Below are 27,653 nucleotides of genomic sequence, written 5' to 3' on the forward strand. Positions count from 1 at the left end.
GAATGGCTCAGAGACTGTTGCTTTGTTTGATAAAAATTTTTTCAAAACTGTAAGGCACAACTGAGTGGACACCATTCAATAAATTCAGCTGGTTTTCGGTAAAAATTTTAACGGCTGATGAGAGATTTTGGTCTGGTAGTGTCGCTTTAAGGATGGTCCACGGCGCCTGACGGCGATCTGCGCTTCGAGGCGGCAGCGTCTCGCCGTTTCAAGTTGAAAACTTCCACATTTCAGGCTCTGTTGACGCAGTAAGTCGTCAGAGAACAGAGAACTTTCAGAAGAAGCCGGCATGAGGAGTTTATTCGGACATTCCATTGTTAACGGTCATTTTGTAATGAAAGAACGTGCGGGCAGAGTCGCATGTCGGGCCAGACCCGACCGCGGGGGGTCGCGGCAGGAAAAACACCTCCGTTGGAAATCTTAACGGGCAAGTTGGAACATGCCCAAGCTGTTAAACAATTTCTCAGTTACTCACTTGTTGAAAGCCATTAAAAGCCGCCTGAATTCTACAAATGGTTTTCTACACGGAGGTGTTTTTCCTGTCGCGGCGCACACAGATTTGCCGAGTCGTCACGGGAGAACGACTCGGCGAATTTGCGCGTACGTCTTTCATTAAAAAAATGTCCTTAAACAGTGGAATGTCCGCATAAATTCCTCATGCCGGCCTCTTCTGAATCTTCTCTGTTCTCTCACGATGTCCTGGGTGAATTAAGCCTTAAATTAGGATGTTTTAAGCTCGAAACAGGCCGACGACAGCGCCTGGAAGCGCTGCAGGACGTCCCGGTCCGTGGGAAGTCCTTACACCGACAGAAACACCCCATAATCTCTCATCAGCCGTTAAACTTTTCACAGAAAACCATCTTAATTTCTCGAATAGTGTCCACTCGGATATTCCTCACAGGTCCAGAAAAAATTTTGATAAAAAAAACGCGCGCCGTCTCGAGCAGCGTGTGAAACAAAGGAATTCAGCCGAGAGGGCGGGACCACATCTCACTCAAGGCCTGCCCACAGGGAAATGACGTCACCGGACACGCGTGAAAAAACTCACGCATGCGCACGAGGGTTCAAGCATGATTGGTGTAATCGCATGTCATTCAAATCCATATAGTTAAAAAAAATAATAAAAGGGTCGGTTTATTATCTAAGAGACCTTGTATATACTGTAAATCTGATTTGTGTTTGTTTTTGGTTCCAGAGACATGTTCAATCATGTACAGGGCTGTGAAAACTCCGCGGGATTCTGCGGATTTCATCATGGAGGGGGGTGGTGTTAGTGTTGTACTCTTTAATCGTGATTGTTACTGAGGTTTTAAAATGCTTATCGCGAAGTGTTCTCTTTTTTAACGACATTATGCAAGTTTTATAAGTCTTTGGACACTGATCTGTGGGTTACAGATACATATCAGTTTCCTCGGATCCGCGGAGTTTCTTGGAGAATAAATGCCACTCAAAGCGTAGCTGTTACGACAGTTGTCGTAAAGCGGGACTGGTTGGTTGCTGCGGTGACACTGTGTGGCTCCTGTGCGAAGCTTAGCTAAACGTAGCATGTGGACATCGCAAACTTTTAGAACTTTCAAGTTTTTAAAAGAAGAATTTTGCAGCATGTGTGTGTCATGGAGTGACGTCAGACAGAGCGAAGATGGTGAGAAAGACGGTTTGAAAAAGTGTGATAAGGACAAGAATCTGTGGAATTGTTGCTGGCTTCATCAACACACCTGAAAGATGAACGGGAAAAGCGAACTGGTAAGAATTTTTTTCTCTCTCTGGAAAATAAACATTGTGCTGTTCAAACAGGATTTCAGAAAATATTTTTCTTTCATTAATCTAGACTTTCTTTCATTGAAAAAAAGACTGTGGCTTTGAATGAATTTACGCTACATGAATTTACACAACAATGTAAATTAGTTTTTATTAACTTTTCATGGGAAAAAAGACACTGTGGCTTTGAGTGGATTTACAGGAATTTACACAAGAATGTGTGGCTTTTTTACTATAAGGTATGTTATTGATAATTTACCATGATTTTTAAAATATTCAAGCTTTAGCTGTGGTTTTTGACATGGTTTTCATGAATTTCATGTAGTTTAATTGTTCTGAGTTAATGCATAATTTGGTTTACAATTAAAAGGAAAATCATACCAGGTCCTACTTCCATGGCATATTCTGTTATTTCAACATGATCATTGATGGTTCAAATAAATAAGAATTTTCCTTGGATTTCAAAATTTTCATTTCACAGCCCTACATGTAAGAGATACTGAGGAAATAAATGCAGAAGTGTAGAATTTACATACGCATTTGAGCTCATATCAGGTCTGACATCCAGTCAACTCTCTCTGCTGCTGCAAGACGTTTCTTTTCATGAATTGAACACTTATTTTAAACCCTGTCTGATTCACTTAGAATGCTGAACTAAAACAAATGACATCAGCACATTTTTCTGTGTTCACTCTTCTGAGTCACTTCTTTAAAGTTCACATCAAGCATTAAATTTGAGTTTACAGCTAATCATGGCTGTGATTAGGCAGTCAAAAAGAAAACAGACTGGGAAATGTGTTACTTGTGCTGTTTATGACACATGATGACAATAAATCCTACACATTGTAGCTTGATTGGGGTGTGAAGGGTCAATGATTGGAGCACTGGCCTTCTGTGCAGAAGGCCGTCGGTTTGTGTTCTGGCTGGGTCTGGCACCCAATACCCCCCTGCTGCCCACTCACCAGTAAAAATACATGACTAATAGTTGGGAAATGTATAAGGTGGTGAAGAAAGGAACTGGTCACCCTACCTCATCATGCTTTGGTACTGCACATGCATTCAAAAAATGACTCATTGGATGAACTCAATTCAGTTATGTGCAGGATTTCCATCTAATAAATATATGTAGCCCCAACTCAGATAATGCACATCCATGCAAGATCATTAAATTTAATTCAGTTGGGACTACATATATTTATCAGAGGGAAATCAAATCCAGTGAGTCAGTTTTTTTGAGTGGTGCAAGTTCCTAAAGTTCAGTAAATAGACTGTCGCACTCACCATGTATATTTACGGTAGCTTTAAAGATACTGGGGGGAAAACCTGTGTCCACCTCCTGATACCGACACATTGCAAAATTTGTCTTTGGCCAATACCAGTCACCAACTTTCATGGAAATTACAGTGGTACTTTTTGTGTAATCCTCCTGACGAACAAATAAACACAAATGGTACTGCAAACACATCCTCCTTGGCAGTGATAAAAATGCATCTCTGTCTCCTCTATCTTGTAGGACATCACCAGCCTGCTCCACACTATCTATGAAGTGGTGGATGCATCCGTCAACCATTCTCCTGGCAGCAGCAAGACACTGCGGGTCAAACTCTCAGTGGCACCTGATTCCACCCAGCGGTGGAGGAGTTGTACACAGGGTATGACAGGTAATGCCAGCATGATCCCAGAAGTTTGAAGTGGAGGAGGGAAGGGGGCATTTTGGGGTCCCCCTTGTCACCGTCCGCTGTCACCTCACCTAGGTACGTGTTTGTTGTCATGCAGAACAGCGGCTGCTTTTGGCCTGTTGGAGCTTTGTTCCTTCACAATGCTTCATCTCTCCCACTCAATGGGGTTCATTTTTAATGATGGGGTTGGGGGGGGGGTTTGACAGCGCCAAAGAGAACCTCCCCCCGAGCCCCCAGTGCATTCAGATACTCTGAAAGAAACCTTTAGAGATGTGTCGAGTCCTTTTGATATTCAGAGCCATTTTTCTTTCCTCCAGAGTTCCCTTTTTTCTCCTCCTGCTCTCTTTTCCCCCGTTCTTAGAGCCAGAAGAAAAATATAGCTACGTTAAACTTAACTTTTCTTACAGATGACTTGTAAACAAGTAGGCTGAGAGAAATATCTCAAACTATATATTCCTGTGTGTTCACATTTTATTGTTTTGGCTATAAATATCCACCAAGCAGTTCAGACAGAGGAGGCTTTGAAAATATTGCCAGTTCCCTTCATGCTAATTTCAAACCGCATCAGATCTCACGTCGTTAATAACTATTTCTGAAGTGTAGATTATTTTTTTTTAATTCCATGCCTTAAAGAGTCTGGGAGTTAAAAATAGAATAAATGAATCATTGTTCTTTCTTTCATTCTTTATGTATTTTCAGATTTTCAAAGTAAATCTCAAAACAAAGGTCCCTTTCTTCTGAAGCTCATGTGGCTGTTGACAAGCATATGTGTGGCTTTCTTTGATAATGGCTCCTGTCTTTCACACGTACACAGACATATCCCACACCAGAGACAAAAGTGAGAAGTGCACAGAAGACACCAAGGGTGCAGACAAGAAGACCCGAGCACTCCTACGGTACGCCGGCCTCATCACGCATCTGTTGTTATAACTGGTTCATAAATAACTATAATGATGTGTGTTGGTCTGTTTGGGGCTGTTTTGTCCTTATGTATTTACTTCAGATGTACCAACACCTACCTGAGCACCTCCTACACTGTTGAGTTCTTGTGTGGACTGGGTGTTGGGTTGAGTTGTGGTATCCAGCAGCTTACTTTTTTTAGTGAGGAAAAGTTTACAATCAGGGTACTCATGGATACTCTGATTGAAGTACTTGAGAAGCTAAGTGAGGAATTGGTGTCTCAATTTGTGATTGTCCTGGATCAACACTAAAGCCCCTTTCACACCGGGGCTGCTTTGAGTTGCTCCGTGTGGCATCATGAAGGATGCAGGAATGTCTGTGTCAGGTGCGCGCAGCAGGGGGGCAGAGAGGAGGTGAGAAGGCAGCCTGCAGGTTCTCTGCACAGAGAAATCAAAGTGCATAGTTTGGCTGCAGTCAGACTGTGCACTCTGATTTCTCTTCTAGTTTATATTTGTTCTCGTGCAGGGCTGCAGGTCTGCGCTCTGAGTTCTGTTATAGTTTATCTTTCTTCCTTTGACCATGAGCTGCACGCACATGCGAACGAACCATCCGTGAGTAAATGTGGAGATGTCTGGAGTTATACTTGATGTGGACATGTCCTGTCTCTGGCAATCAGTCTGTGAGCAGGACTTGTGTCCTTTTTTGTCCTTTATTTAACACAGTGATGAGAGAGTTTGAGGGGAGAGCGAGGAACTGTAGCCAGACAGTTTTTTTTTTCTTTTAATTGTTCACATGTGCACACATGAATGAATCGTCCGTGAGTGGACTAGAGATGTCCGGACTTTTTACTGGATGTGGACATGTCCTGTCTCTGGCAATCAGTCTGTGAGCAGAACTTTTATGGACTTTATTTAAACACAGTTGTGAGAGAATTAAAGAGCGAGTAGCTGTAGCTGCTGTCAGGCTGCAATCAGCATTTTTTTTCCTGTGCTCTTTGAGCGTGTAGTTTCACTGCATTGTGTACACAGTATAAAAACAATCCTGCGTGATTTACAGTATACTGCGGGAACATTGGAACATAGCAGTAATCATAAATTGGCGTCGGGTAACGTTGTATTGTGAGGGTGTGGCTTCCAGTCACGTTGAGTACTGTCGCTTTGCCCTGACTTGCGCTGAAACCACTTAATTTCTGTGTTGAGCATGTTTAAATTTTGGTGTCCGATTTGCTTTGTCCTTTGCTTCCTTCGCGCTGTTGTGGCATTGAGCTACATTGCCTCGGCACTGGGTTGCTTCCACGTGGTGTCATCATGACACCACATAACACAACTCAAAGTGGGCCCGGTGTGAAAGGGGCTTAAGGTCCAGATTTTCAATAGCTTCACTGCAAAAAATGGGTGTCTAAAAACAAGATAAACAGGGCTGTGAAAACTCCACAGATCTGAGGAATTCCGCGGATTTCATCGTGGGTGGGGGGGTTAGTGATCATCACTGAGTTTTTAAAATGCCTATCGCAAAGCGTTCCTTTCTTACAACATCGTGCAAGTTTGATAAATCTGGACACTTATCTGTATAACAGATACAAATCTGTGTCCTCGGATCAGAGGAAGTCGGCGGAGAATAATCCCTCTCTCAAAGTGTGGCTGTTGCCACAGTTGTCGTAAACCAGGACCATCATGTTTTTAAAAGAAGAATTTTGCGGCATGTCTTTGTCATGGAGCGACATCAGAGAAAGGGAAGATGGCGAGAAACATGGTTTGAAAAAGTTTAATAAGGACAAGAATCCAAGGAATTGGCACTGGGTATAATTTCAAGTTTGTTGTCATGAACACATAAAACAAACGGGAAAAGCTCACTGCATCTTGTGCCCTCAAGAAACATGGAAACAGAATTTTTTTTTTTATCTTTGGAAAATAAACATTGTGCTGTTCAAACAGGATTTCAGACAAGATTAGGTGACTTTTTTAATTAATGTAGACTTTCTTTCATTGGAAAAAGAGACGTGGCTTTGAATGGATTTACAGGAATTTACACAAGGACATGTGACTTTTTTACTATAAGGTATGGTATTGATATTTTATAATGATTTTCAAAATATTCTGCAAGCTTTAGCTGTGGTTTTTTAAATGCTTTAACAGTCTTTTCAGTCTTCATGAAATTAATGTAGTTAAATTGTTGCATAATTTGGTTTACAAGTAAAAGGAAAGTCATTTCAGGTCCTACTTCCATGTTGTTGTTGTTCATTCGGCTGCTCCCCGTTTTGTTCGGGTCACCACCTATTCTGTTATTTCAATATTATCATTGACTGTTCAAATGAAAGGCGAATCTACGATCATTTAAATATGCACTTCTTTTAAGATTTGTTCTTCCAAGAGATGCTGAAAATGTATCATTAGATACAGGCCCTAAACTCCAGCTCCAGACCCCCTGCAAATTTTCCTTGGATTTCACAATTTTCATTTCACAGCCCTGGATAAAAACAATAAATCTGATGGAAATTATCTTGCTGCATGGACAGATAATTTCACTTGACAAGATGTCTTGAATTAAGTTTGTTAAATCTAGAAATAAGCATGATGAACACTTAAAATAAAGCCCTGGTCCCACCAAATAATGAAGCATGAATAATGAGCCAGGCAGCATGTTTTTTTGTTTTTTTTGCTACGAGAGGATTTATTCAACTATCGTGGGAGAATAGTGGCTCTGAGAGGCTCTTAGAGGCAGTATCTTTGGTTAAGGCCCCTTCACACATAGTACGAAGTTTGGTTTATTACGGCGAAACAACGCGAAACAGTTCGAATTAGCACTCTGCTTATGTGGAATAAATAAAACATAAAAACCATCTGGTACCTGTGGAACCACATCGTGCCACTTATGTGGAATAAATAAAAACCAGCTGGTACCTGTGGAATCATATCGCTCTGCTTATGTGGAATAAATAAAACATAAAAGCAGCTGGTACCTGTGGAACCATATTGTGCCGCTGATGTGGAAAAAAAAAACATACCACCCACAGGAGTAGAACCCGCACTTTACTGATTGCCAGCCCGAAACTTTACCAATGAGCTACAGTCACTGGCCTGTGAATGGTGCGGGGAAAGTGCCTGAAATTAACAAAGAGATGGATATACAGTATTTAAAAATAAATAAAACCATACACCATAAAAACACAGCATGTTATATTGAATCCCTCTTATCAAGCAGGCAATACAAATATGATCCGTCTGTTCCTCTGTCGATGACCCATGGTCACAGACGTACAGTCATGAAATGACATGAATGAGAAGCAGTTTGCTCTTCTCATGTCCATATCTGCTGGCAGGTGCCCAGCCGGCCTGCACGAGTGTCTTGTGGACGGCGTGCCAGAACTGACACCGCATCATATGGAACAGAGATCACGTGGGTGACGTGAAAGTCAATTCACCCACTCCATGTTCTGATCTGACGGGCCGTTTCAGCCTGGGGGCAGCCTGTCAATGGGCTGCAGCGAGGGAGCACGCGCACGCTCGCTGTAGCCCACGGCATATATCGCCACAGCGATATATGTTTTTATTTATGTCCATGTGATGACAGCAAACAGACACGCACATGTCACAGTGGGCAATTGTTAGTCCATGTCTGTCCAAACACAGTATGTGTTGTCCAGCTGGGATATCCAGATCGACAGATGGTGGCCACACTACCTGTCAGTTCAACGCACACACCAAAGCCACACTAGTGGGGCACTTAGACAAATTTCACTGCCAGCACGACAGTGATTGTCTGCAGACTGTTGTCGTGACAAGAGTGCGAATGGCCACACATTTTGTAAGTGCCAAACAAGTGGTGATAGATGTTCATGCATGTCAGCTGGAATTTGGCCGACACCTGCCGCGAGAGGGATCGATGGGTTCACACAGGGCACACTCTGTCTTTCAGCCGCTGGTGTGCGCAAATAGTTGTAGCAACAGGTGTATGAGGTGTTCGAGGCAGGGACAACTTTACACATTTTGCACACGATTCCTGCTTCATGCACACTTCAACCAAACTTCACACTATGTGTGAAGGGCCCCTTAATGAGGCTCATATCTGAGTGTGGCGCTAATTTCAAGATGTTCAAAATTTAGCTCCAACAGCATGGGGCAGTTTGTGTACGAGTTACTACGATGACTAATGAGGATTATAGAGGCATGTTTGTCGTGCGGACGAGGCTGCTGAAAGCCCAGTGTCTGAGCGCCTGGCAGCTAATCAGGGCCTGAGAGGCTGTTTTTGGAGCAGCTCAGCCATCATTCCACCTGCTCTGTGCGTCGGACGCTGTATATAAAATAATTATTTTGTAGTGGATTAATCATTTTCTGTCAAACCTTGGATGTTGAAAACACCTCTAATCCCTTCTGGAATCACAGAAGACCGTTTCATCTGGACGCTTTTTTTCCTCTCTTTCCTTCTCCATGAGGAGCGTATTTTGAAACATCGTAAACGGAACTATTTTTTATGTTTTTATAGCTTGGTAAAACAGTTCCATGTTCATTCCTTCCTCCTGTAAAAGTATGTCTATGATAGATTTAATATCTTGTTAATGGATTAGATTGAGCTCCGCTGTGTGTGCACACTGACACGACTTGTGCGCAAAACAAGCATTTAGGCACAATGCCAGCTTGCAAAAGAGTGATTTTGCAGTCAATAATGGAAAAACACGTTACAAGTTAAAAGTTGGATCACAGTGTCAAAGTAGCTGTGTGTTTAAAGCCGCAGAAAAAATAACGCCAGTGAAGCCATGAGAAGGAGCACAGAGCTGTCCAGGAACACAGAACGGGAGCATGCAAAAGAGCGATTTTGCAGATATAACTTGCATCACGGTGACCCGTAAGCCGTGGAAGAAACAAAAATTTATTTATTTATTTTTTTTTTTTTGGAAGTGATCCACAGTTGCGGCAGCACTCACTCACTCAGTGCAGCGTCTTTTTTTGGACTGCGTTTAAAAAATGTAACAACATCTTGAATGGATGCTGTGAATTGAAAATCCACACTTTAAAGGGACCACATGTGGAGGGCTGGAGGTTTGGACCAAACCCATGCCTAAACGTGCACCAACGCCGCGTTATTATTGCACTGCATAGATCATATGTGGCTTGACGTGGATCATATGCGGCGACACGAGCCACTCGAGGCTGGATGGGGCTCAAATGACAGGTCGGTCGTGGCTCACGAGAGGCACATGTGAGGTACAGAGAGGCAGATATAGTAGTGGATACGTGATGGCTTAAAACGTGGATGTTATGTGTCGACGCGGGTTGAGGAGCGGACCTGCGTCTGACGGAACCCAGCGCTAAAATAACCAGAAAGCGGTTCCAATAACAAAACAATTTATTTTTTCCACCCTCTGGTGCATAACAAAGTGTATGAACAAAAGATGCGTCAGTCTGGTGGAGTGAAGGCTGGCACGCTTTCCAGCGCCTAAAAGGATCGAAGCCCGGCGCTTCTGGACTCACTTTACTGCCAAACACCCCCCAGGTGGACACGACAAACCGACTCTCTGCGAAGGATAGAAAAGGTGAGGTAAGTCAGCAGCTACAACCAATATCCTTCAAAAGGCACACACTATCAGCAACACATTCAGGTCTGTATTTAAGCTTTATGTAAATGAGCAGCTTCTCACAACAGGTGGAGGATTACCACTCCGCACGCCACGGCAGTGAGAAGCAAGCTGCACAATTCTCATCACAATTCAAATCTACTGCGTAACAAAATACCAAGTTACTATCAACAATTAGTCAAACAATTAATCACCTCAGATGTGTGCTGACAGCATGTGTCCCTCACCCTTCTTCCTTCACAGGCACGATGTGTCAAACCCAGGCGCGGTCCTCAGCGTCTCACAAACGAACATCACAAGGTCGAGTTCCCGGCAATTCTGCTTGAATCACACATGGCTTAAATGCAGAACGCCATCTCATTATCTGCTTCAGCTGAAAGTCTTTAAGGTTGCACTTGAGCACCATCCACAGGTGCTGCACATAACGCTGATGAGGGTGAAGGACTCTTCAGCCAGCACCTTCTCCACAGACAAATCAGTTTTCATACCACCTGGAGAGCAAAGAAAAGAAAAGAACACCAAAATGTCCAGCCACACCCCCCCCCAACATACAACAGTGGATCATTCTTCAAATTATCGCTAACACACCCATGCGTGGCTCATTATTCATGCCTTATTATTCATGGCTTATTATTTGGTGGGACCAAGGCTTAAGAAATTAACCCTTAAAACACTTCTAAATTATTTATTTTCTTTATATCTATCTACACAGCAAATTATTTAGTTCTTACCAACATTTAAAAAATAGATTTAGAAGTGTTAGATAATTTATCTTGTTTTAAGGGTTAATTTCTTATTTTAAGTGTTCAACATGCTTATTTCTAGATTTAACAAACTTAATTCAAGACATCTTGTCAAGTAAACGTATTTCTCCATGCAGCAAGATAATGTCCCTTTTTATATTGTTTTTAGGCATCCCTTTATTGCAGTGTTCCTGGCTATCAGAAGTGTACTTGTTTGAGGCAAAGTTCTTGAACTTGTGGAGAGATTCACTAAATCTCTGCAGCAGAGTTGGGTCAGATTACTTTCAAATGTAATCATATATTACATGGCCATTTTTGTAATTAGTCACGCAATCCATTGGATTATCTGAAAATCAATGTAATCTGATTACTTTTGGGTTGAAGGTTATCCAGTTCTACGAAAAAATGGACACAGTGACCAATCGTCTTTTTTCCCCTCTATTTTTTGCGGAACAGATTACAAGTTACATTATAGCAAACATTATTATATGGCTGCAACTCCACGCGCACTCTGATTGGCTGATTACCGGTCCAATATTTTCCAATATCTGGACCGGTTACCATGACAATCGGTCAGCAACGCATACGAGGTCTGTTAGAAAAGTAATGGACCTTTTTATTTTTTGCAAAAACTATATGGATTTGAATCGTGTGATTGCATCAGCCAAGCTTGAACCTTCGTGCGCATGCGTGAGTTTTTCACGCCTGTCGGTTGCGTCATTTGCCTGTGAGCACGTCTTGTGGGAGGAGTGGTCCAGCCCCCTTGTCTGATTTTCGTTGTCAGGAAGTTGGCTGATCGACTGCCGCTTTGCTTCATCAAACTTTTTTCAGAAAGTGTGAGAGACAGCCAAGTGGAAACCATTTGGAAAATTTAGATGGCTTTCAGTGAAGATCTTATGGGGATCACACAGATTAAGGACAATTACAACTGGATTAAAGACAGCCCACAGCGGCGGATGGCGCGCCGCGCACCGAGCGGCGATCGACAGGCTCAAATGACTAGATCATTTCCAAAGTGAACGCTTTGTTGAGCCGGGACGTCGTCTGACTACCAGAGAAATGGCAAGACAGCTGGACATAGCACTTTTTCGGCACATTCCACTGTTACAGGAGTTTTTGTAATGGGAAGAGGAGCGGAGAAATTCGCCACAGAGCCGCTCATGGTGCGGGATGAAAGCACCTCTGTGTTGGTCTCACAGGACATGCCCTAACATGCCCAGCTTTTGCACCATTCGGAAAATTGAGACGGCTTTCGGTGGCTTTTCAGTCGTGTGACTATCCGAGAAATTGTGGACGAGCTGGACAAGCCACAACATGTCCTGTGAGGCTTCATCACGGCGTTGCTTTTTGTTCTGTGCCCTGCGCCTCTGTCCTGACGCATGAATTTCTCCTCTCCTCTTTCCATTACAAAAACTCCTGTAACAGTGGAATGTGCCGAAAAAGTGCTATGTCCAGCTGTCTTGCCATTTCTCTGGTAGTCAGACGACGTCCCGGATCAACAAAGCGTTCACTTTGGAAATGATCTGGTCGTTTGAGCCTGTCGATCGCCACTCGGTGCGCGGCGCGCCATCCGCTGCTGTGGGCCGTCTTTAATCCAGTTGTAATTGTCCTTAATCTCTGTGATGCCCATAAGATCTTCACCGAAAGCCATCTGAATTTTCCAAATGGTTTCCACTTGGCTGTCTCTCACACTTTCTGAAAAAATTTTGATGAAGCAAAGCAGCAGTCGATCAGCCAATTTCCTGACAATGAAAATCCTACGAGGGGGCCGGACCACTCCTCCCACAAGGCGTGCTCACAGGCGAATGACGCAACCGACAGGCGTGAAAAAACTCACGCATGCGCACGAAGGTTCAAGCTTGGCTGATGCAATCACACATGAGTCAAATCCATATAGTTTTTGCAAAAAATAAAAAGGTCTGTTACTATTCTAACAGACCTCGTATTTTCGTTACAAACCAGGAAGCAAAAAACACGATTAAAAAAACTAAGTCAGACATGAACGTATTCCATAAATACAACCCCAATTCCAATGAAGTTGGGACATTGTGTAAAATGTAAATAAAAACAGAGTACAATGATTTACAAATCCTGTTCAACCTATATTCAGTTGAATGCACCACAAAGACAGTATATTTAATGTTCAAACTGATAAAATTTATTGTTTATGGATGCCTGCAACATGTTTCAAAAAAGCTGGGACAGTGGTATGTTTACCACTGTGTTACATCACCATAAGCATTTGGGAACTGAGGACACTATTTGTTGATGCTTGTTGGTGGAATTCTTTCCCATTCCTGCTTGATGTACGACTTCAGTTGTTCAACAGTCTGGGGTCTCCGTCATATTTTGCACTTCATAATGCGCCACACATTTTCAATGGGTGACAGGTCTGGACTGCAGGCAGGCCAGTCTAGTACCCGCACTCTTTTACTATGAAGTCATGCTGTTGTAACACGTGCAGAATGTGGCTTGGCATTGTCTTGCTGACATAAGCAGGGACGTCCCTGAAAAAGACGTTGCTTGGATGGCAGCATGTGTTGCTCCAAAACCTGGATGTAGCTTTCAGCATTGCTGGTGCCATCACAGATGTGTAAGTTGCCCATGGCATGGGCACTAACACACCCCCATACCATCACAGATGCTGGCTTTTGAACTTTGCCCTGGTAACAATCTGGATGGTCTTTTTTCTCTTTTGTTCAGAGGACACAATGTCCGTGATTTCCAAAAACAATTTGAAATGTGGACTTATCAGACCACAGCACACTTTTCCACTTTGCATCTGTCCATTTCCAATGAGCTCGGGCCCAGAGAAAGCGGCGGCATTTCTGGATGTTGTTGATGTATGGCTTTTGCTTTGCATGGTAGAGTTTTAACTTGCACTTGTAGATGTCGCGACGAACTCTGTTAACTGACACTGGTTTTGCGAAGTGTTGCTGTCCTTTACACAATGATGTTGGTTTATAATGCAGTGCCACCTGAGGGATTGAAGGTCACGGGCATTAAGTGTTGGCTTTTGGCCTTGCGGCTTACTTATTTTTTCATGCAGTTGTTCACAAAGTGGTGATCCTCACCCCATCTTTGCTTGTGAATAGCTGAGCCTTTGGGGGATGCTCCTTTTATACCCAACCATGAAACTCACCTGTTTCCAATTAGGTGTTCTTTGAACATTCATCAACTTTCCCAGTCTTTTGTGCCCCTGTCCCAATTTTTTTGAAATGTGTTGCAGGCATCCATTTCAAAATGAGCAAATATTTGCACAAAAACAATAGTTTATCAGTTTGAACATTAAATATCTTGTCTTTGTGGTGTATTCAATTGAATATAGGTTGAACAGGATTTGCAAATCATTGTATTTTATTTTTATTTACATTTTACACAACATCCCAACTTCATTGGAATTGGGGTTGTATCTAAACAGCATCTCAAAAACACACAGATTGAAAGCTTACCAGCTAACAACGGACCATCTGTTAGCAAGTTCTTCATAGAGGTGAAGCGAACAGGTCGGACTACGAACCGTCATCAGCTTTCATATTTGGGTGATAATGTAAATTTGTGTGTTTTTATATATATATATATATATATATATATATATATATATATATATACACACACACACGGCTTAACAGTTTGGGCATATACCATTACTATATATGCAGACAGGTGAAATTAAAATACACTCAACAAAAATATAAACGCAACACTTTTGGTTTTGCTCCCATTTTGTATGAGATGAACTCAAAGATCTAAAACTTTTTCCACATACACAATATCACCATTTCCCTCAAATATTGTTCACAAACCAGTCTAAATCTGTGATAGTGAGCACTTCTCCTTTGCTGAGATAATCCATCCCACCTCACAGGTGTGCCATACCAAGATGCTGATTAGACATCATGATTAGTGCACAGGTGTGCCTTAGACTGTCCACAATAAAAGGCCACTCTGAAAGGGGCAGTTTTGTTTTATTGGGGGGGATACCAGTCAGTATCTGGTGTGACCACCATTTGCCTCATGCAGTGCAACACATCTCCTTCGCATAGAGTTGATCAGGTTGTCAATTGTGGCCTGTGGAATGTTGGTCCACTCCTCTTCAATGGCTGTGCGAAGTTGCTGGATATTGGCAGGAACTGGTACACGTTGACGTATACGCCGGTCCGGAGCATCCCAAACATGCTCAATGGGTAACATGTCCGGTGAGTATGCCGGCCATGCAAGAACTGAGACATTTTCAGCTTCCAAGAATTGTGTACAGATCCTTGCAACATGGGGCCATGCATTATCCTGCTGCAACATGAGGTGATGTTCTTGGATGTATGGCACAACAATGGGCCTCAGGATCTCGTCACGGTATCTCTGTGCATTCAAAATGCCATCAATAAAATGCACCTGTGTTCTTCGTCCATAACAGACGCCTGCCCATACCATAACCCCACCGTCACCATGGGCCACTCGATCCACAACATTGACATCAGAAAACTGCTCACCCACACGACGCCGCACACGCTGTCTGCCATCTGCCCTGGACAGTGTGAACCGGGATTCATCCGTGAAGAGAACACCTCTCCAACGTGCCAAACGCCAGCGAATGTGAGCATTTGCCCACTCAAGTCAGTTACGACGATGAACTGGAGTCAGGTCGAGACCCCGATGAGGACAACGAGCATGCAGATGAGCTTCCCTGAGACGGTGTCTGACAGTTTGTGCAGAAATTCTTTGGTTAGGCAAACCGATTGTTTCAGCAGCTGTCCGAGTGGCTGGTCTCAGACGATCTTGGAGGTGAACATGCTGGATGTGCAGGTCCTGGGCTGGTGTGGTTACACGTGGTCTGCGGTTGTGAGGCTGGTTGGATGTACTGCCAAATTCTCTGAAACTCCTTTGGAGATGGCTTATGGTAGAGAAATGAACATTCAATACACGAGCAACAGCTCTGGTTGACATTCCTGCTGTCAGCATGCCAATTGCACGCTCCCTCAAATCTTGCGACATCTGTGGCATCGTGCTGTGTGATAAAACTGCACCTTTCAGAGTGGCCTTTTATTGTGGGCAGTCTAAGGCACACTTGTGCACTAATCATGGTGTCTAATCAGCATCTTGATATGGCACACCTGTGAGGTGGGATGGATTATCTCAGCAAAGGAGAAGTGCTCGCTATCACAGATTTAGACTGGTTTGTGAACAATATTTGAGGGAAATGTTGATATTGTGTATGTGGAAAAAGTTTTAGATCTTTGAGTTCATCTCATACAAAATGGGAGCAAAACCAAAAGTGTTGCGTTTATATTTTTGTTGAGTGTAAAATTATGAAATGTTTTTCAATGATCCACTACTGTCAACGCGTCAACTAGAAGTGAACAAGACGCAGCTCTACCCCTTTATCCACTAGAGTTCAATTTTCAACCAATAATCTGGCTTTTCTTAAGAGTCTAATTGCAATGGTAGTTGAAAAAAATCTCAGCAGTCCGTTCTTGCCTCTTAAAAACACAGCTTTCAATTTCTGGCAACATTTTGAGTTTAAAAATGTGCACAACAAAAGCATAAACATTGAGTCCAATATATATATATATATATATATACATATATGCTCGGGTGAACATGCTGTGTGTACGTGTGTGTGTGACCTTCACCTGCCCTTCTCGATTGGCCTATTCAGTTCAATTTATTATTGAATTGAATTCAGTTTATTACATTTAACTAGCACTAAATTGTAAAAAAACTGCCTCAAGGCACTTCACACAAGTAAAGTCTAACCTTACCAACCCCTACAGCAAGCACACAGGTGACTGGTAAGAAAAAACTTCCTCAGATGATATTGAGGAAGAAATCTCAAGAAGACCAGACTCAGAGGGGTGACCCACTGCTTAAGCCATTCTAAGAGTTACATGTTTTTTGCAAAGTTTTACAGAGCAGAAGAAACAGAAAACAGGAATTCAAGACATCTTCTGCATCAGCTTCAGGCATGGCATCTCGTGGTGCCATCAGAAGGCCTATAACGTTTTATTTAAAGCTATAGTTTTAAAAATAGAAGCTATTGAAATTGTATGTTATACAATTTCTATCAAGGAGGGCTGAACACCAAAACAACATAGAGACAGACAAGAACAAAAGACGAGTGGTGACAGTAATAACAGTGAGGAGATATAATATGTGAAACACCAAAGAGACACAACCCCTACAATACAACATACCAGGACAGACAGCAACACATAAACAAGCAGTGACAGTAATGGTCTGTTGTCTAATTAGTGAAGATCCAAACACCTATTCCAGGACACCAGAGTCCCACCCAGAACTGAATTGTGGTGACAGCCATGAACACCCGACACTTTACGTACAGAGATCCAAATCACAGCTGAATATCAAGTCACTTCTGTGGCTGTACATCACCCAGGTACAGAACCTTACAATATGACATGGACCACTCCGGCATGACAGGAGCAACACGGGCGAGTGCACGTACCTTGATAGATAGGGATCCAGGAAGCACATTGTAAATGTTGTAATTTTAAAACATTTCATAGTTTTAAAATTAATAGTAATACTTGCCGGGGCAACTATAATCTGTTTACACATTCTTCCAATGTAATCTGGTGTGATTATAGGTAGTTAATTTTTGGAATCTGACTACGTAATTCTGATTACATTACTACCCAAACCTGCTTGGTCATGCCATGCATGTCTCGGGTTCCTCAGCCTTTGAGAGTGGGAGACACCTGGGAAGCCCTTATGGAGTCATGAGGTCAGCGGACGGATGTGTTTGGAGATGCTAATATCTTCTGAGACTGGTTTGCTTGCACAGACTTTTAGTCTTGACTTCACATAGTTTTATATTTCTTATCCCAGGAGCAAACAGTGGGAAGGAAATTTTGCCATTTCAAAGTCTTAATGTTCACACTAATGATTTTCCAGACAGTTTCAGTACTGTAACAATTATTCTGCTGTTGCATAATCACAAGGAGCACGTGTTTTACTTTTTCAAACACTTAGCCTCATTGAGGACTCGGTCTGAGATGGCTTCCTAATGAAAGGTGCCGCTTGTATCCACAGGCGCCACCACAGTGACCACCACACCCAGTTGGGCTGCCAGCGCCACTGTGTGGATGAGAACCTGGAACGCAGGAACCACTACTTGGACCTGGCAGGCATTGAAAATTACACATCCCGCTTTGGAGCCGGTGAGTGGACAGAGGCCAGGGGTGTGGAGGGAAGGGGAGGGGAAGGTTAACAGAGACCATGGCCCTTTGAAGCTGTATCCAGGGGCTCTCATTACTGTGGCACCTGCTTGAAGCTGTTAAAGTAGAACTACCTGGCCAGAAGAAACATTTGTGCTCAGACAAACACTGTACATCAAGTGTTCAAGGCCAAAGCCCATTGAGAGTATGAGCAGTTGTGAAGTTGAATATTAGGTTTATTAAACTCCTGCCTTGATCTGGTGTCAGTGATGACTATTATTCCAATGTCAAGTCTGTTAGCATCGTGCTAACAGAATTTCAGCGAGTATCATGTTGTGTCAGGGTCAACCACAGAAAGAGAGCCTGAAGTCAGTCTGCAGACAGAATCTCAGAGAGCTTCATATCATAAATCATTTTATGACAGACAGGTCCATAAGTATTTGAACAGCTACATAATTATTGTAATTTTGCCACTGTCCACCACCACAGTAAATTTGAAATGAAATAATCATGATGTAGCTGAAGTGCAGACTTGTGGATTAATTATAAGTAATAAGTCCCATATAGTCCATGAGGCCTGTTGGTGCTACCGCCTGTCCCTGGATACCATACTGTGAATAGGATGGGATAAGAATTCACAACTCCCCTGCATGAGATGCCAGTTCATCACAGATGAAGGCCAAGTCAAGGTAACTTTATTTGTACCCAAAGGTAGATTTGGTTTACAGGGAAGTGAGTCTGCTTAGTCGGTTAAGATTACTTAACCAGGTGATGCTAGTACTCAGCTCAATGGTAGGAATAAGATCCAAGCCATCAATACATATGCTCTACCAGTCATCAGATACCCAGTTGGGGTAATAAGTTGGCAACAGGAGGAGATGGATGCCACTAATGTCAGACACGAATATTAAATCACATACGTTTTGTTGTTTTATTTCTATACCATTGCTGTGTTGCAACTTCAACATTTTATTAAGAAGAGTCTCTATATATCTGTAAGTAAGTCCCCTTGGCTTCTCCCTTGTTTCAATCTGAGTCGCCATAGGACATCTGAGGTGGATTGGGATGTTGATTTGGCACAAGCTTTATGCTGGAAGGACTTTTTGATTCCGCTCCACATGACATTGAACCTGGAACCTTCTGCACTGGAAACAAGCGTACTTAACCTCCGGGGCACCACCCCTGCTCTGTGTGGAGCCCAGTCTCATGTTTATTTCATGCCCCCGTCACGAAAAGTGCCCCATTTTTGTGACAAAGGTTTTTTTTTTCATTTTGCTGTTTATAACCCTCTCCCTTCTCTTAACTCTAACCATAACCATAGTCTAAGTGTGTCCCCTCACCTAAACCTAACCATAACCAGCATATGTTGCCCGTGGGCATCCATGGGTTCTAGATTGGGTAGTGTTTATAAAATAGGTAGCTGACATTTTTGTGGTAAGGGCGGTAATAAATTAAGCAAAGCTTGTATAATAAGTTGGAATGGCGTGTGAGTCCAGAATGTTTTTAGAACCTTACACCTCACCAATTTTTAGAATAAGAACTCAACCCTTTTATTTCCTGTTACTTATGTAATTTTTTTTATGTTAATTTACTGTCTTAATGTATTTATAAATTGTTTTGGTTCTTGTTATCATATACACTATTATTTCATTTCTACTTTTATTTTTTCATTTGATTTTTAAATAGATCACTATTAAAATAAGTGTTTACACTTACTTGTGTCATCCATGTATTTTTTTTTACATATTTACAATTATATTATGTACTTACATTGAAGTTAAAATGACTCACACTTTCAATATAAAGATGACTTACTAGAATGGCTGGCCCCCACACATGCACGCTTTTAATTTGACAAAGACAGTGGCTGAAGACATTAAAATCACTACACATTTCACTCATACTACCAACATGAAATTTAAGATACTGGTAAGAGCAACGTGAGACATCTAAAATGATAAAACCAGTTGAAGTACAAAAACATAATAAATCAATAACACTAACACTGTTAAACTAACATAAACTACAATAACATTTAAAACCTCAAAAACCAAACATAGATAAAGCTGCCAAGGCAGAATTACATAACTCATGCATATTGCACATAACTTAATACACACACCAATGTTGCCCATACCCCTTTTGCACAGCAGTCTCACACAGATGTCTCATGCATATTGCACATATCCCTAATACACATACCCATACTGCACATACCCTATTGCACAGCAGTCTCAAACATATGGTTAAAAGGAAAATGCTGGCAATACAGTAAATAACAATGAATAAATACAGTAACACTGACTAGCAATGACACCATGACATTAATGCACAATCCTGCTACATATCCTAGGAACCATTGTTTAAAACTCTAATTGACGTGGGCACAAATGAGTTTTTAAAGTGATTCAGTCTACATTGAGGGACTCTGTATCGCCTACCAGATGGTAGGAGTTCATACTCAGGGTGGGGGATGTGGGAAGGATCCGACAAAGCTTGCTAGGCTTGTCTGAGAACAGACTGTTCATACATGGACTGCAGGGAAGAGTTTTCAGTATTTCCTACAACTTTCATGGCCGTCTTCACCAGATGAGCAAGCTTAGATTTTAACTGGACAGAGAAAGTACCGTACCAAACTGACATCCCATACCGGATAATGCTTTCCAAAACAGTCTGATAAAACAGAAACAAGATATTCTGATCAACCCCAAACAGTCTGATAAAACAGAAACAAGATGTTCTGATCAACCCCAAACACCCTGAGTCTGCGCAGAAAATATAGCCTTTGTTGTAAACGGGAGCATAAATTGTTGACATGTTTTCCAGCTTAACCTCCGGGGCACCACCCCTGCTCTGTGTGGAGCCCAGTCTCATGTTTATTTCATGCTCCCGTCACGAAAAGTACCCCATTTTTGTGACTAAGGTTTTTTTTTTTCATTTTGCTGTTTATAATCCTCTCCCTTCTCTTAACTCTAACCATAACCATAGTGTAAGTGTGTCCCCTCCCCTAAACCTAATCATAACCCCCTCATACCCCCATAACCACAAAGAGAAAAAGCTCTTTTATTAAACAAGGTTATCTAAGTAAATGCCTAGATACCTGTAAAAGCTGACCTGATTGATTTCTTCATCATGGATTACCAGGGAGGTATGATCACCAACTGATCGAGGGTCGATTACCTTCTCCTCACTTTTCTTTACATTTATGATAAGAAAGTTAGCATCACACCAGTGGACAAAAGATTGCACCTTGTTAAAGTACAGTGATGGATCTGAGTCTTTGTAAAGCAGGCTGAGGATGACAGTGTCATCAGAAAACTTAAAAACATGGTTTCCATGAAAGTGGCTAATGCAATTGTTAGTATAAAGAGTAAAAAGGACAGGTGAACTGACACAGCCCTGAGGTACACCTGTACTGATGTTTTTTGGATCAGAGATGGTGTTGTTAACTCTGACATTTTGAATTCTGTTTGTTAAAGAATAAAACCATTTTATAATTACAGGTTTTGTGTCCTTCACAGCCTCCATCATGGAGCCAACAAAGTCACAGCCTCAGGCCCATTCAACCAACCAGTCTCGTTCACGGTCACAGGAGCCAGAAAATGGCCATGTTTTCCATCACCGTCGCTTAGAAACTATTGTGGACACTGCTGCTGTAGATAACCTCCATCCTGCCCGGATACGGGGCCAAGACTCAGGGAAACATGCATTCCGTTCTCCCAAGTCACACAGCTGCATGCCTCCCACACAGATCAATGGGAAGGTGACACGGAGCAGAGGTGTCCCCCCTCCCCCAGCCCTCCTCGGCCAGACACCCCCTCACCAGTCCACAGCCCCATACCGCAAGCACAAGCAGCGGTCTAAGGAGAGCCAAGGCTACCGGGTGTTAAACTCTCTGGTAGCCCCCGGCCCAGTGTTGGAGAAGGAGCAAGTGAGGGACCTGCCCAGTGTGCTGCTCTATGAGGGGGGACTGGCACATTTAGTCCAGCGGCATGAGCACCACCATCACCACGAACACCATCACCACTACCACCACTTTTACCAATCATGAATGTCCAGTTCATCACTCGTTCAACTGTTCTTACCATCAGGCCACCAGACTCTGACTGAAGTTAGCGTCCTCCTCAAATACCAGGTGGCCTGTAGAGTCTTGCAGATACTGCCTCTGAAGTGGGTATAGGACATAGTGAAGAGGCTCATGGGAGGGAAGTCCACTGCTGAGGTCTTACGAAGAGAAAACTGAGAATGCAGCAGGAAAATGATTCAGGGCCCCAGTAGGATCAGGACTGTGGCTCAAGGATGGGGACAAAGAGGGCACATTTAAACAATCTAAAGGTTCCTCTCTTCTGGTCTTGTGTCCTACTGTCTCCAATCCAGCACCACAACCCTTCAAGACCACTAAGCCCCAACGTTTATGAGGAGGACATGGGACAGCAGAAAGAAAGACCATCACGTAAAGATGAAGATATATGAAGGAATATTGGACATCAAAGCAGAGATTTTTTGTGTTTGTTTGTGTGTGTGTGTGTGTGTGTGTGTGTGTGTGTGTGTGTGTGTGTGTGTGTGTGTGTGTGTGTGTGTGTGTGTGTGTGTGTGTGTGTGTGTGTGTGTGTGTGTGTGTGTGTGTGTGTGTCACGACACTGGTGTCTGTTGAAAACCACTTGAAGGGCACTCTTGAGTGCGTGAGCCATCAGGAAAAGGTTGGAAGATGAAGTTTGGCTAAAGCAGGCACTCCCGTTCCCCCACCCCCACCAAAATTGGGAAGGATGTATTGAAATGTGGAAGTGAAGAGAATTAAGATCCCAAATCTGCTGCTACCTCAAATTTTATCCTGTTATACTGTATATGTGACTTTAATTAGGCATTGAAAAGTTATTGTCAGATTACTTTTAATCCTTTGAAAGTAATCACGTCACATTTTGCAGTACTGAAGTGTTAAGCTCCTTTTAATAACTAATATTTACTGTACATAAGGTATGTATTGTTATCAATTTATAAGCTTTATTGTTAATGTGACATCTTTGTGTTACTTGTAAAACTGTTTCCTTCACAACTTTATTTTGTACAACCAGAAGAATCCTTGTTTTGATTCATCTACATGCAGCTGTATTTGCGTAACATATTCTGTCTCTTTCACTTACTCATGCTCCGTTTGACATTTTGGACAACTGCACGTGTGATTAGATCAGTTGTGAATTGGTTATAAGGCTGAATGACTGAAATTCCAACTCTCACCAGTGCTGTTGAGGAGCCCATTAAAAGACAAGTTTGATTTTTCGTAAACGATGATATACACTGAGCAAATTTCCAACATATGTTCTGTGACATACTGATGTTGGACAGGGATTCCTTATGTATTGAGAGAGGTGTTTGTGCCAAGAAATTACCCCTGCAGTGTGTTACGAGTGTGTGATGCACACCCCTAACACGTGTAAGACACAACACGCAGCAGCTGACTGGTAATGTCTCAGTGACTAGGAGGTGGATACTAAAGGGATGATGGAAATTAGGAGCAGGCGTGTTTGAATTTATGTGTACACTGAAACATATGCGTGAAGTTTACTAAAAAAACAACAACAATGACCTCGGTAACAATTTCCACACATGAATTGTAAGTAAATTTAAGTGGATATATTCTCTTGTTTTTGCCAGTAAATGTTACTCACTTTTCATTATTAAAATCTACTTCAAAAGTGTGTTACATCTAATTAATTTTCGGAAAGTGTCTCATTATCCTGCAAAGGTTCTCAAATTCTTGTTCAGTGATGCATCATATCCACTCACCCCAGGAACATTAACAGTCTCTCATCCCTTGCTCAAGGAAATTTAAGTGCACAAGCGGGAAACAAATGATCAACCCTTCCTTTAATGGGTAGCCAGCTTGACCAACTGAGCCACAGTCATGTCACACTGAGCAAAATGAGAAACTCTTGCAACTCGAAACTCTTGCAAAGCTCTTGGGAATGTGTACCTAATGTGACCCATGAACTGAAGAGTTGCTGGGTCAAATCCTGTTTGTGTACATATTGTTCATCACTAAAAAGGAGGTGAGACATGACATTTGTTCTAAGACGAGAAACCACATGAAAAAAAACTTTATTATGTTTGGAACAATTTTAAAGCAGGTTTTATTAATGACAAGTGAGTAACATTTACGGCACGTACAAAAGGCGGTGGTGGCTTAGTGGTTAGCACTAATCCCTCACAGCAAGAAAGTCATGGGATCACTTCCCGCCCTCCCTGTGTGGGTTTCCTCCGGACACTCCGGTTTCCTCCCACTATCAAAAACATGCATATTTAAGGTCTGCTACTTTCTCTACCCCTGACCAAGGCAGCGTCTCCACATCTAGAGCTTGTCCCCCAGTGCCGGACTGTGGCTGCCCACTGCTCATAGTGGTTGGATTGTGTCTAACTGTAATTAGGATGGATTAAATACAGAGGACAAATTTTGTTGTATATATGTACAGTGACAATAAAGGCTATATTATTATTATTATTATATAACAAGTACAGTACAAAATAGCTATTTCAGGTTGCCACAGCAAATCTGATATAGATCTGCATATTTTGGCACCAGTTTTATGCCGGATGCCCTTCCTGAGGTAACTCCACATTCCATACTTAATGGGTATAGGATCTTGAATCAGGAACCTTCTTGGTTCAAGACCTGCCTAGAAGGTCTATCAAAAATACCTGAGCTACTGGTAGATCAATGGATAAGCAGCTGGCCTGTTAATCTGTAGGCCTGGGTTTGAATCCCTCTCATGGTACTTGTCTGTGTCCTTGGATAAAACACAATCTGCATTGTCTCAGTTTATCCAGCTGTAAACATGGACACTGGCCTTGGCTGGTAAAGTAAATGTGAAGCATCAATACAAAGCACACTGAGGATCTGCTACATCAAGGAGCGCTATAGAAATGCAGTCCTGTTTTGGAAGCAGGTCTACTAACTTTCATTGACATAGAATTTCTCTGTGGAAATTAAGCTTTTTTTAAAAGTAAATTTCATTCCTTTTTTTTTTCTTCTTTTTAGTGAAGCGTGTCTGCCACCTGCTGGTTATTTCTAATGGAAATTAGTAGCAGATATAGTGGAAGTTGAATACTGCTTGAAATGAGCTTGCTTCGTTTGTTTCCAAAGGTCTGGTGACCATCAAGTCCGCTTCTGCTTGTTTTAATGTATGTTCACAATGTCAGTCGACACTGTTTTGGACGTTTGCATCAATTGGTCGCCATATTCTGCTTTGCACTCATCTTCTACGTTAGATTCATTAGAGGCTGGGTTGTCGTGAAATGATGCCCTTAAGGAAAATTTTTATTTTTAGTTGTTCGTGCGGTGAAATACTTTGCTGATCATGCATGTAGTTTCTCCACCAGCAGCCTCCCTCACATTCATGGAGTTGTAACTATTCCCACAGCTGCAGCACTGTGTGTGTGTGTGTGTGTGTGTGTGTGTGTGTGTGTGTGTGTGTGTGTGTGTGTGTGTGTGTGTGTGTGTGTGTGTGTGTGTGTGTGTGTGTGTGTGTGTGTGTGTGTGTGTACAGCAACGGTTTGGGGCAGCAGAGGTCCAGCAGCTTTGTTGTTCAACTTTTAGTCTGTCTAGCCCATCACATACCTTCCTCCTGCCCCCCAAAACTCCACCCAACCCCAGTTGTCAGTAGGTCTTTCACCGTGTCGTCATGTGTCCTCTGAGTTTGTCCAGCGGGGCTGTGTTTGTGGTATGGCGGCTCCTTTCAGCTGTCTCATACCTCCGGTGCTGGATAACAGTCTCCTCTGCACTCATAACTCTCCCCTGCTGCTCTCCTGCCAGCACCTGCCACATAGGATTGTTCATGTATCCTGTCCCATGATGCTCTACAGCACCCCCCCCCCCCCCCAACACACACACACACACACACACGCACACACACAGTAAGAGGCTAGAATTTATTTGCCTGCATTTTCTACCAGTATTGAATTAGACTTTAGATCCCCAGAATTTTTTTTCTCTACATTGACACACAAAAACCCTTCACTATGTGGAACCAAGCTGATTTATGTGCCTTGCTCAAGGGGAACCTCCTCAGTATGTTGATTGTGTGGCTTAATCCCCATGACCATTAGCAACCCCCCAGACACCAAAAGAACTCATAAAATCCACTCTGATTGGTCCTGCTGTACGTCAGTTGGTTAGGAACACGGGGGCGTTGTGGTGTTGCACTCACAGCTGTAGCCTGTCCATTAACACAGGTACGAGTCAGACGGGTGATCTCATGGGAACCACTCCAAAGGGATCACGGATCCTCAGACCCCAACATGTACCACATACCTCACCCACCACAGCGCACATAAAGTGTGCCACTGCTGGCTGCTGACTAATATCGCTGGAGCAGTTAGCGGTGACTTGTTTTGCTCAGTGGCTTCTCAACAGTACTGGCTGAGGGGTTGGAAAGTAGTATTTATTCCATTTTCCTGATAGACTTTCAAATGTGCATGGGAGTAAGCTATTTCAGATCTTTTATAAGCACATTTCTCTTAATGTTGAGGCTACCGCTCCATCCTGTAGCTCCTCTTTGATCCATTTTTAAAAAATGTAATTATTATTAGAATAAAGGGGGGAGTTTTTTAAACAGCATGAATCCATTCTTTGAGAGGAAAAAGTCATTTTGTCAGCCAAGTTCTCTGCTATCCCAAATTCACCAAAACCTCTTTCTTTTGTCCAAACACATTCGTCTTTTACTTAATTATTTCAACTTTCCTGTCGTATAGAACTTTCTGTAGATCCTGTGTCATCGGCTGGATTGGAGTTTTAGTATTGTGAGCTGCTGCTGCTCATGTTCTTATGTATTACACCACTACTTTGCTTTTTAATGACCACATATCAACATCTGTAATTTTTCATGTATATAGAAGTACAGAAAGGTTAAACCAGTATCATGTAGAAAGATCATAAGGCTTATTTATAATTAAATGACTGTCATGTTAGCTCACTTACCAACGTCAGCTAATAATGTTTTCCATGCTGGACTCACATTTCTTTCTGAATACACATTTCCACATGGTGTTTGTTGCATACCAAATCTCTTTAACATTAGCTCTTTGTCCCCCCCCTTAATGGTTTTGCATAGCTTTTAGTTATAGCTTGTATTTGATTAATTGCTTTATTTATTTGATAGCAGAACTGTGCCAAGAGAAAAAGCTCTTTTATTAAAGGATGAACTTGTTCCTTACGCAGAGATTGATTTCCGAGGTCTTTTTGCCCCTCTCTCACCACACCCATGGTGCCCTGGACAAACATTATCAAACTTGCCATTAATAGATGATGCGTTTCTGCAGAAGCCTTTTACAAATCATAGTTCAGTCCATTTTTTTTTTTATTTGAAAATCAGTGCATATCTTGGGATACCTGACACACATGTAGGTTTGTTGACAATCAGGCAATTTGGAAAGAAGTTATTGTACTCACAAGATTTTTACAAAGCGTGCTCCAGTGACCCCTAAATCAATAGTCACTGTGTAATGCACATGCCAAGTTTGGTGACAGCTGGGCCAGTATGGCTGAAGTAATCTCGCTTTTTTACAACATATGCTCCACTGACTTTGATATTTGACCTAAAAATCAATGGACTTGTTGGGGATCACTGCGTAATGCAAATACTAAATATGGTGAAAATGGGTCCAGTACAACTGGAGCAATCTTGTTCACAAGTGAAATGTCACATGACTGAGTGACTTACTGCACAGAGTAATATCTAGACCACTGCGCTGTGGGAAAGATCTACTTAAAGGGTCCCTGCCCCGCCATGACGTTTTTACATATTCTTGAAGAATAAAAAAAGCTTTTTCCACA

The 27,653-nt window shown here is 42.3% G+C and overlaps 1 protein-coding gene across 1 annotated transcript in view; it reads left to right on the top strand.

Annotated features, from left to right (window-relative positions):
- The window catches only part of nkd1 (NKD inhibitor of WNT signaling pathway 1), a 173,472-nt gene extending 146,435 nt beyond the window's left edge, over positions 1 to 27,037 (top strand). The window contains exons 7-10 of the mRNA XM_034186085.1: positions 3,272 to 3,419; positions 4,252 to 4,333; positions 17,703 to 17,830; positions 21,349 to 27,037. Of these exons, the coding sequence (XP_034041976.1) occupies positions 3,272 to 3,419; positions 4,252 to 4,333; positions 17,703 to 17,830; positions 21,349 to 21,878 (888 nt within the window). The 3' untranslated portion in view covers positions 21,879 to 27,037. The remainder of the gene's footprint in view (positions 1 to 3,271; positions 3,420 to 4,251; positions 4,334 to 17,702; positions 17,831 to 21,348) is intronic.
- The last annotated feature ends 616 nt before the right edge of the window (positions 27,038 to 27,653 follow it).

This window comes from Thalassophryne amazonica, chromosome 2, assembly GCF_902500255.1.
Source record: "Thalassophryne amazonica chromosome 2, fThaAma1.1, whole genome shotgun sequence".
In the NCBI taxonomy this organism is placed as follows: domain Eukaryota; kingdom Metazoa; phylum Chordata; class Actinopteri; order Batrachoidiformes; family Batrachoididae; genus Thalassophryne; species Thalassophryne amazonica.